Raw genomic sequence first — 12,043 nt, 5'->3', positions numbered from 1 at the left:
ATTTATTTTCTCTCTGAAGATAGATTATTTGTCATTACAGTTTTCTTAGTCATAATTACAAATTAAACAGTATGAAAGGAATGATTCTCAGTGTCAGAGGGTCTTCTGGGGGGGGGGGGGGTCCAAAAACTCCAGAAAATTCTTTTACAAATAAATCATTTTTGGTTGTGGAGAACCAAAGCTCATTTGGTCTTTCCCCAGAGAAGAGCACACCAATTGGTTTACTAATGCCAAATGGATGTCCCTGAAAACATATGTGCAGGTAACACTATATGGACTGAATAGGTTATATGTAGGAATATGCATGTATATATGTATGCATCTGTACGTGCAACAATTAGTGATAAGAAGAAGCCATGGATTGGAAGGAGGGGCATATAGGAGGGCTCAGAGAAAGGAAAGGGAAGGGAGAAATGTAATTGTTTTATTTTTGAAAATTATTAAAGACATCTTACTTCTTAGTTTTAATTGAGCAACAAAATTTAAAAGCAGTATTTAGATACCAATAAATGGGACTTGAGAGTATGTCCTTGACACTTGATAGAGGGGCCAAAATAGAGTAGGGGCTCCTGCCTAATTACAGGAGTCACTAGTGACAGGTAGCTGGAGTGAGTGGGACAAGCACAGGACTATAGGAAGACTGGCTTGCATCAGAACTGATTCCGTTACCTGCAGCACTGTGAGCTGAAACATGGTTTTATAAGTTTCCATGTATTTAGCAGGTTTCTCATGGCACCAAGGAGAATTGGCACTTTATTACATTAATCCTCCATGGAATGTTACTTGCTCTCATGGGGCAATGTCAACCAGGAAAAAGAATTCCCAAAGAGAATACACAAATGTAGGACTAGTGAGTCTTGTTTTCTAGTTCCCTCCAGCTGTTCTCAGAAGTCAGACTGGGTGGGAGCTTGGCTCCTTATCAAAACACTGTTCCTCAATGGTGTCTCCACCAGATGCCCTTGCTGTTCTCCTGTTGACAAAGGTTGAAGAAAATGGTTGTGTTCTCTTTGATTGGTGAATTTAAAATGCCAAAATGTTGCTTGCTATGGAGGGGCATGTAGAGGGCATTTTTTTTTTCAGGCTGAGATTTTTAGGATGTATTATGAACACACTAAAAGAGTTTCTTTTTTTCCTTAAATTAAAAAAACACAGGGAGATAGTGATGGTGTTTTTCAGAAAATACTGGGTTTTGTTTTTGTGTTTTTGTAGCTATTTGTATATGGATGCGTTCACTCAAAGAAAGTATGGATCAGCCCACAGTGAGAGTCCACATCTCATTGTTAAGCCAACCTCAGAATGAAAATCTTTGGGGGGAAAAATGTGTACTAAATATTTACATGCTTTTTCTTGCCATTGCATGTAAGTGGAACATATATTTGCCTGGGATTTGCATTGGATCAGGTATTATAAATGACCTAGAGATGCTTTAAAGAATATGTGAGGACACAGGGAGGTGATATGCAAATACGTCATTTCACACAAAGAGCTCCAACATCTGCAGCTTTCCTCTTTCTGCAAGTTGGGGAGGGGAGTCCTGGAACCTGTCCCTGTGGTATCAAGAGGTGAGTGCACATTCCATCTTTGAGAAGGAACCTCAGGCTGGCAGAGCAGACCTGACTTGCCACAGTCACTCAGATTTCAGCAAAAGCAAATCCTGTCCCAGTTGAACTGATCTGTCGGTCTATTTGTAAGATTACGACAAAGCCTGAGATTGGATTCCTCACCTGAATACTTCCTTATTGACTGAATCCATTTAGACTCCCCTCTAATTTAGCAGAGTATTTTTATTAAAGCCAGGCGTACAAACATCAATTATCTAAGCTGCATCTAATTTTCTTCACCATTTATGTTCCTTCATTGGTTGCCAGTGGATTAGAAGACATGATTAGAATGCTGCAGGAAAATACCAACAAAAATGAGAAACCAGCTTTAGAAAAAACAGATGCTTAGACAAGAGCAACAGTGTTCAGAATTAAATAAGCGTGTTTAAAAAAAAAAAAAAGGTCCTTATCTCACCTAATATAAACATGCTTGCTTGAGTTTTATCAAGCTGATGCCTGCTGCAGTGGCACTAAATTAGCATGCCAAATTGGAATGGACAGAAATAAAGCAGTGGCTGATTTACTGTGCTTCATGTGTATACTGCATTGTTATGTGTGTTCATGTATCCATGTATGTACATGTACATGTGCAGGGTGCTCACCCATGCATGTACTTGTGGAGGTTAAAAGTCAACTTTGGTATCTTCTCTTACCCTTCACCTCATCTATCTATCTGTCTATCTATCTATCTATCTATCTATCTATCTATCTATCTATCTATCTACCTACCTATCTATCTATGGTGGTCTCTCACTGAACCTATTGCTTACTGTTTCAGCTAGGCTGGGTGACATTGAGCCCTAGGATCCTCCTGACTGCCTTTCCAGCATCACATTTACAGGTACATGCTGCCATGCCAAACTCAGATCTCCATACTTATGCAATAAGCACTTTACCCACTGAGCCCCACCTCCCACCTCCAGCTTGCTGTAGCATATTCTAAATGAAGTGTAGTAACAGAACCATCCCCCAGCCTGCTGTATCATCTTTTAAATACAGTATAGTGCAGAGTTGGAATGGGCATACCTATATTATGGTCTTCTTAAGTAGCCTGGGTAACTGCAGTTGTTAGTGATGGCCAGAAAATAATGGAACACAGACAACTTAAAATCTCAAGAGTGCTGTCAGAGAAATCACACAAGATTCAAGGAAGAGGGAGTGATGGCAGCCTTGCAGTGGGTTTGAGGGGAGCTGAGTGAAGCAAACCGTGTCCACATCGGGAGTTAGTCAACTCACAGGCCAAACCAGCCCCCACTAGTTTTTGTTAAGAAACTTTATTGGAACACAGACAAACTTTTTCGTTTATGTAGTATCCCTGACTGGTTACAATGACCGAGCTGTGTAGTTGTAAAAGAACCTGGCTCCCTGAGCCCAGAAGGTTTACTGACTCAGCCTTAATAGAAAGTGACTAACTCCGGATGCACATTACTAGCTGCCCCAAGACTGCCAGCTCTTGCAGACATCCCAGCATGTGGCATGTGTGTGGAAACAGACACACTGGCATGAGCTATGACAACTGTGAACACAACTTTATTTCTCCCTGGGCCTCTGTTTGACCATAAATGGAAATAATACAGCTATATTGTGAGTTTACTATAAATGTATTGTGGATGCTGGATATAATGAGTTCCTTACCTGGTCTCACTGAAGTCTACGTAGGAACCTGAAATGCACAGGCTTTTCAACACTCACCTCACAGTGAACCCAAGATCCTTCATGGTTTGATGCTGGGGGCCAGCCTCTCATTTCTCACACCTCAGCTCCTAGTTCAGGTTCTCTTCACGTTCTCAGAGGCACAGTTCCTCCAGTCCCTCAGCCTTTCCCAGGTGTGCCCTCTTCTGGCCCTCTTCTGCTGCTCTTGATCCACCTGCCTTTTCTGTCTGTAGCCCTCGCTTACGTGTCTTACCGTCTGGTTCTCATGGTGTCTGTGCTTCTTTGCTCCGTAACCTAGTGGAGTTTGCAGTTTCCGATGCAGATAAAGACCACTTTTGCCTGATTTGAATTATTTTCCTGCCAATCTAGATGATTATAGGAGTGCCTAGCTCAGAGTGGACCCTCAAGGATGTCTATTAAATAGATAGCCTGTTTTCTTTTGATCAGTGGCAACATTAGCATTTAATAAAGAAAGGACTCCTGGTACTACTAAAGAAAAAGAAGTGTGGTTTTTGGCTCAGCATACTGTTCACATAATCTGACACCTCGTGTTTCTTTACCTCTTTGAGTCTCAGCTTTTTTCATCTGTAAAATAGGGTAAGTATTATGTACCTCCCATATTGATAATTGAATTGGCATAATCAATGAAAAAAAGATATTAAACCTTGCATGTCTCAGGGCCTCATAATTTTGCTAGTACTAAAGAATGCTTGCTAGTCATTAAGCTGTAGCCCCAGTGGTTTTCACTCCTCTCAGTTTCCTAATCTATAAATTGGGAATGGAAATTATATCTGCCTTGTGTGACACTCATATGTCAGTCATATAGGAGGAGTCTTGTTTGTGAAAATTAATATATTCATTCTTGGTTATGGACTTCCCAGAAATGTGCATGCTAAAATAAAGTCGCTTGCAGCTCTCCATCATCGTGTGCGCACATACATTCTATTATTGCCACTCTGTATTTAAGGACATGCTCTGTCGGAGCAATAGCTTTAGGACTTCTGGAACATTCCAAACACACATGTAGAGGTTCATCTGGTGAGAACCCCTAATGTTCATCAGCTGCAGCAAAGGGGTTCATTGTTGGTTTTTGTTATTTGTTTATTTGGTGTTGAAGGAGGCTTAGTAAATAGCAGTGGCTTCAGCTTTTCTGCTTGTGAAGTTCATTCTTTTAATTATGGACTGTTATCTGTGGCCAGCGTGTGTTTTGCAAATCCAAACACACAGAGACATTTGAGAGCTTACATTTGGATGGCCCAACCACCTGCACAGCTGCCAGCTGTTGTCCTGAACTCTGCTGCAGGGGCAGCTGTCTGGGAGCTGGGGACCTGGGCTCTATCTGGCCCCTCCACTGCCTCCTTAGATGATCTTTACTTTGTGCAACAGTAAATAGCAACTCTGAGGATTCTCACCCCAAACGTGGAAATGCCTCTCTGTTCCTCTGCTTCAGAATCTGCTAGGAGCAGCTCTGAACATTTATAGAGACCTACAATGCAGGAGGGGGAAGGCTGTTGTTGTGGTTGTTGTTGTTGTTGTTGTTGCAGTTGTCTTAATTCTTTGTGCCAAAAAACAGACAGTAAAAAGTTAAAAGCTGCTTTTGCTATTATCATGGATCAGCAGCTTGTGGTTGTAAAATGAATGAATATGTGAAACACCATTGAAAATGTGACATGCTTTATAAATGCTAAATAATAATAATGATGTCACAGGGCTTTCATTTTTAAACTGTCTTAATTTCATTCTCAGTTTGAGCTAGCAGATTACAGTAGTTAATTATAGAAATTGGCCCAGAGTGAAACCTTAAATCAGATTTCCATTAAAGTGCATGACTGCAGCAAATTACTCTATAGTGGGAAAGAAGCTGAGAGTTGCAAAGGCTGCTAGGAGGGGATCTCTCAACCCAAGAGGCACCTTTTTCTGCCAGGGCTCCATAGAACACTGTGTCCTGAGCAGACCCATGTTCTAAGTGAAGCAGCCTGTGTATGTCTGCTGCTGCTCTTCCTATAGAAAAGCTTCCCAGTGGAAGCTGCTGTCAAATCTTGCTGTCATTCAGCTCTGAAAATGGAAGGAATAAGCCGGAGAAGCTGCGCTTCTGGCCCTGGCCCTGACTCGGCCACATTGCCCTGCTTGCCTTGGGTCCAGCTGTTTTTCTGTGAGTTGTGTGGGTGCCCTCTCTGCCTCTGTCCTGATTACATCTTCCTACTTAAGATCCTGGGGCTGAACACTGGCTAAACGTGTTGCTTTCCTCAGCTAAAGGTGGTTCTATGAGGAGAACCTATGTTTAATGTGGGACTCCTGCTGAGCACAGTGAGACAGTTATGTGAGAGGCTCATGGGACTTGACACCCACTGAGACATTCACAGCTTGTGTGACACCCACTCCGGGGCATTCACCCACTAAGTAGAATTGTCACAGGGTCACAGACATCATCACTTTCTCACCCCCTCCACTGCTGCCTGTTCCCATAAGTTCACCTACGGCCATGCGAACTGTACAGAACTACCACGTAGTTTCAGATGGAGTAAGCATGCTGACTCCCCATGACTCAGTGAGATGCTGACACGTGAGCTTGTCCTTACATTGTAGAGGTCACAGGTTCCAGTCTGTGCTTTACTGGAATGCCCAATTCTTCCTCATAAATGCTAGTGAGCGCCTCTACTGTCCTGTCTCAGACCCCATAGAGGTGTTATTGCTCATGAGTGCTTTTTCTTCTATTGTTCTGGCAAGTTCCCCTCCATCCCACAGTTATCTGGAAATGACTGCTCTACAAAGCATCAGTGCTAACAGCATTTAATAGTTGTCATTAGAAAGCAGGCTTCTGCTTACCAGTTATCCTGCTGTGAATGGAAATGGGAGGTTTCTTTCTTGGGAGTAGCCCCAGTCCCTAATAGGCTTGAAAATATTGCTTATTTATTTTATGACTAAGCAGTCACCTTTTTATTAAAGTTAAGTCGCTGTGCTCCTATTACATATTGGAAAAGGTTTCCTATTCATAGTCTGGGTAGTCTGTCCAATGGTGTCATTGCCTGCTGGAAAAATCATGTATAAATATCCATTAAACATGTACACTAAAAGCAACTTGCTTGATAGTGCACAGGTATCATCTCATTGGCACCCTTCAGCAGTCTTATGGACCAGGGACTATGACTCACATCCTACAGATGAGGAAACCATATTCAAGAGAAGTTATGTAGCTTAACCAGGTTGTAGCCTCAGCAGCCAGCATGGATGAAAAACCAGTAGATACAGCTGTGCCACTGCCATGTGTTGGCTTTGTGACTTTCAAGCCCCATCGCCTTCTCCACTACAGATGGCCAACCTCACTGTGCTAATGGGCAGGGTTCCAGCAGGTATCAGAATAGAAAAATGAGAGTTCATGTAATGACACATTCTAGAGTTAAATGCTATAGAAATGTAATGTATTCTTTTCTCCTTTGTTATCTGCAGTTAATTTATCATAAGGAACCCATAGGATCTAAAATGGCATGCCACATATAGATACATGCTTTGCAATTAGTGTAGCATAGTTTAATTGCCACTGCATTGTCATAATTTTGATGCCTCGAGCTTGATGAATAACTATTTTCTGTGGGTGTTATCAATTAATCTACGCAATGAATTATCTTCATTATCTCATTCTTTGTGTTAATTATACAGGATTTTTCTTATACCTATTTATCAAGTTAAGACAAGTACAATATTCTTTTTACCCCATGTGCCTCTGAAGGTGGAATCTGTACAAACAGGTGAACATGATGGGTTTAAATTTACATTTCTGAAAAATTCCTGTTAGCAACTTGGCTCTTTTTTTAATAGTGGTATAGAGCTCTCTGTCTCTCTGTCTCTGTGTCTGTCTGTCTCTCTGTCTCTGTCTCTGTCTCTTTCGTTTTATTTTTAATCAAAAAGGTTGTTATCTAAGATAGTTAAATTATGTCTGGATTTTGAGACTATGCCTCCAGCATATTAAAAGGCTATTAAGAAGCATAGTTGGAGTCTTTACCTATTAATGCAGACAGCGCATACTAAGTTTCAAGTTTAAAACTGTTGTGTGAGGCATAAGAACAAATATAAGTACACATCATAAAGAACAGAAAAATAAATACATAAATTTTTGCTTGTTTGGTTGGTTTTTGTTTTTTGAGACAGGGTTTCTCTGTGCAGCTTTGGAGCCTGTCCTGGAACTTACTCTGTAGACCAGGCTGGCCTCAAACACACAGAGATCCACCTGCCTCTGCCTCCCGAGTGCTCGGATTAAAGGAATGCACCACCACTGCCCGGCTTAAATACATGAATTTTTTAATGATAATTTTCATTTGAAAAAAATAATAAACCAGTTCCAAAAACAGTATTTAAGAAACCTAGAGGGCAGCATATAATAAATAAAGAAATGAACGAAAATTGGATTCATTTTGGGAATCTGTCTCAGTTTATGAGACTGGGTGGTAATGTGGGTTAATAATGTTATATATTGTTACTTACTCATTACTAAAGCTTAATTCTTGTGACATTCCTGCCTGTTTTTAGTATTTCTTGCTCTACATAAAAAGCAGTAGAAATTAAGAAGCCTTATTTAGCTGTCTCAGCTGTTATTTAACTGGTTGGTTTGAGGATGTTGTCTGCCCCAGTTCTGATGACACCTTCCTGTTTGGAATTTCAGGTGGAAGCCATCCTTGTCAATATCTTTGGTGGGATTGTCAACTGTGCCATCATTGCCAATGGGATCACCAAAGCCTGCCGGGAGCTAGAACTCAAGGTTCCACTGGTAGTCCGGCTTGAAGGTGGGTCACAGGAATTTCCAGCACTAGTATCCCTTCCTCAGGGATGTGTCCAGCATGCTCTAGACCCACAAACTTTCTAAAGTGACAGGAAACTGGGTAATGAGAGGCAGCAGACACAGTATGCCCAGATTTCTCTGGGCATCCAGCAGTGAGTGCAGCTGCAGCTCCTTAGACACTCACTATGGGCTTAGGTCGGTCCAGATTTGCTGATTCCACAGCTAAAGCCCTTGTATTACAGACTCCACTGTACACATACCAGCGTATGTGCTCTCTTTTCTCCTACATACAATCCTATGGTAGGATCAGTTAATAAAGTAGGCACAGTAAGAAATTAACAACAGCTAGACGTAAAATAGAAAATTGCAAAATTAAAATGAAGTGAATTTTGACTGGGTGGTGGTGCTGGTGCACACCTGAAATCCCAGTACTCGGGAGACAGAAGCATGTAAACTTCTGTGAGTTCGAGGCCAGCTTGGTCTACAGAGCAAGTTCCAAGACAGCCGGACTACACAGAGAAACCCTGTCTCAAAAAAACAAACAAATAAATAAATAGAAAGATTAAGTGACTTCAGTTTCTTTTCTCTCAAAAGAGTCAAGACAAATAATATTTTCATGACTAAATGACTATAAGAAACTGATGCTGTAGGAGGGGAAACCAAGATCAAGGGAGATGATATACGTATGTGTGCATATTTGTATATAGAGTATCTTTGTAAGCATAGCTTTTAAATCTTTAACAAGACCGGGGATGGTGTTTTACAGCTCCCTTACTTATCTATCTTAATGTGTGCATCTGTATTAACTCCTGTAAGATTTTGTCTTAAGAAGGTCTAGCCTCAATGACATGCATTTGGACATAGCGGGAATGCCTTGATTTTGTTTTGTTTTTAAAATGAGGTCTCCCTACATGTCCAGGCTAGCCTTGAACTTGCTGTGTGACCCAGGCTAATTGAGAATTCAAAATCCCCACACTAGAACTGCAGATGCACAGCACCACACCCAGCTGAGGTGTTTAGTCCTCTCTCCATGTAGCTGTGAGTTTCTTCCTTGGTACTTCACTAAGTTTCAGCCAGTTTCCTTACTGAAGGTGCTCTGGTGTGAAACAGGAAGGTGGCTCAAGGAAGTTCTCAGACCCTGCTAGCCTTGGGCTAAGTTGATTTTACCCATGCACGTGGTATAACCTCGTGCTCTGATAATTGTTTTATTTCAGTTATGCATACATTCCAAAGATTGACACATTTCAAAATACAATACCCCAAAATCCATGTTTGTTACTATCAACACCAGCTCCTATGAGGACAGCTTTTGAAGTACTGGGACACTGCCAGGTTCACAGTGGCAGATACAAATTTTCAAGAGTTTGAATTTCCCGTTTAAAATACAAATTTTATCTTCAACTACAAAATAATTGTCCTGTACATGACAAATTCACTTCACTCATATTTGAGAAAATAACTCGAAATAACCAAGTCAAAATAGCATAGTGTGCTGATTGGTCTTTGAAGTGATTACGGTGTTCCATGGGAGTGTGAACCACTCAGGCCCATGCTTGTGTGCAGAGTGCATCTCCTTAGAGACAGCCACCATAGTTAATCAAGTAGCTTAGCCCAATGCTCAGGTGCAGAAGTGTTTCCTGTAAATGTCCTGTTTGATTGAGTAGGGCATCCAAAAGTGCTCAAGGGCCAAGGCTTAATAAAGTTAATATTCTTTTTACCCCCCGTCACTTGAAACATGGTTTTTATGGTGAGTGTGTAGTGGGATATCAGTGACCACTAGTTCAGTGTGGCCTTTGCCTTCCTATCATGCTCATGCATCTGCAGCTTCTCCCACCATCACATGACTATCATAGTAACCTCATCCTTGCCCAAGTCAACTCAATCTTACTATCATTTGTGACCACCACTATGTGACAGTCAGTTTAGCATAGAGAACCTTCCCATATTTGAGAAGCATTTTAAAAGGAGAACTCCAGAAAGCCATTCACATTGCCATTGCATTCTGGTTGTAGAATTCAGCAGCCCTAGTGAGTTGATTGCTTCAGTACCACCTCAGGGAAAGCCCAGGTCCCCAGGCTCTGCTGGGCTTCTCCTACAGACGAAGTCTGCGAGCACTTGGACAGCACTGTGTACCCCACCCCGATGGAGAGTCCAGAAGAGCCGCAGCCTACTGTCTGTCTCTTCTCTCTCTCCTCTCTGTTTCTGCCACACAGTTTCTTCCTCACCTGAAACTGCCTGCTTTGCGACCCAAGACCAGGACAGCATGGACTTGATAGAAACAATGATTGCAGGGAGGAAGTGGGGTGGCAGAAACCCCAGGCAGCAAAGTTCAGTGCAGACACTAGAACATTCCATGGAATTAACTCATTGTAGAAGTACAGAGACCGCATAATTGATTTCTGTAAAACTAACAAAAGCCAATGATTGGTGACACTACAATGCAGAAAGCTGGCCAAGGAGTTAATGGGGTCATCAGCATTGGTTATAATTCTGATTAAAATGTTGATGTCAAACTGTTTTTAGACCCTTGCCCTTCGTGTTGTAAAAGCCAACTCATGAGCTTGTTTGTGTTCATGGGGGAGGGAGGAGATCTCTCCAAGCAAATCATATTAGTATCTGACACTTGGAAATAGAAGTGTTCCTGCAGTGGACTTGCTTTCTCCCAGCTATCCTTGCTGAGACCATAAGTATGATTACGTAAATAATTATTATTTATATGTTTTCAGAAAAGAAATTACTTCTTTTTAAATTTTCTTTGAAAGTTGAAAACAGGCTGGAGTAATAGCTCAGCTAGTATGCACCCCAAACCTGAGTTTGATTCTCTGGACCCACACTTAGAATCTCAGCCCTGAGAAGGTGAAGGCAGGAGAACCCCTGTCCAGTCTACTCAGCTGACTTCATGAGTTCCAGGCCAGTGAGAAACCCTGTCTCAAACAATAAGGCCAGCAGGACCTGTGGAACAACAACAGCCAAGGTTTTCCTCTGGGCGCGAGAGCACACACACACACACACACACACACACACACACACACACACACACGTGCACATGTACCCCCAGACACCTGCACCTGCACATACATGAGCATGCATGTGCATACACAAATTGAAACTAGCCCTTCTCTTATTTTCACACTGTGCTTGTTATTCCAGAAGTATTCAAGGATCCATGGTACCTGAGGCGTGTATATATAGAAATATGCACCACAACACCCCCAAGATTATCACCCTAAACAGTCTCTGATGTCTGTGTAGACGTCTGTTTGAGATAAGAGAGAAAAGCTTTGAAATTCCTAAGCTTGTTAGACAATCAGATTTGCATCTTTTAAGTAAGTATTCTTCTTCTAAAGTCTGTGCCTGTGTTTTTTTAATTAGTTAATTAGTTACTAAGACGTGCCATGCACAGGTCGTAGAGCTTTAAACATCAAGGAGGATGAGTAGAAATGTAAAAGGTTAACATGAGAAATGAAATAGAAAAATGATAGGACAAGGCAATACAGTAAACATTGCTAAGGGTTTGCCCTTGGAGAACCTGTTCCTGTCTTTCTAGCAGTTTCTGGGGGGGCCGCAGACAGCCCTGGGTCACCGAAAGTTCGGAAGCACTAATGGTATCATAATGTCTGTGTCCTGGAAAACTGAAAGTGATGTCTCAAGACAAGCTCAGAGCAAACCCTGCCTCCCTGGAGTGACGGGGCCAGGGCCGTCCTTGGAGACTTTAGCCACTATCCCTACTATACTCTGGCTTCTCTTCTGTCCCAAGCACCTTTCACCAAGAGGGAAGAAGCTGGTGAATTCGGTATTTCTGGAGTCCTAGTAAGTTTTCTCTACTTCCACTGTACAAATTGGCATCTTCTATGATCAGTGTTCTTGGAGAGATGTAGGCTTTCACACCAACACAGCAGAACCTAGCGCATGTGCAATATCTCAGAGACTAACGGCCCAACACCAAGACAGGACCCTCCCCAAACTGAGTGGTTAGCACACAGTAAACACAGGGACATAAGGAGTTCTGCTCTGA

The 12,043-nt window shown here is 41.9% G+C and overlaps 1 protein-coding gene across 3 annotated transcripts in view; it reads left to right on the top strand.

Moving 5' to 3' along the window:
- Window positions 1-12,043, top strand: part of Suclg2 (succinate-CoA ligase GDP-forming subunit beta) — a 279,164-nt gene that overhangs the window by 248,691 nt on the left and 18,430 nt on the right. For all 3 annotated transcript variants that reach the window (XM_059258255.1, XM_059258257.1, XM_059258256.1), the window contains one exon: window positions 7,912-8,032. In XM_059258255.1, the coding sequence (XP_059114238.1) occupies window positions 7,912-8,032 (121 nt within the window). The remainder of the gene's footprint in view (window positions 1-7,911; window positions 8,033-12,043) is intronic.

Source organism: Peromyscus eremicus, chromosome 3, assembly GCF_949786415.1.
Source record: "Peromyscus eremicus chromosome 3, PerEre_H2_v1, whole genome shotgun sequence".
Taxonomy (NCBI): domain Eukaryota; kingdom Metazoa; phylum Chordata; class Mammalia; order Rodentia; family Cricetidae; genus Peromyscus; species Peromyscus eremicus.
This window is presented reverse-complemented; position numbering and strand designations above follow the sequence as displayed.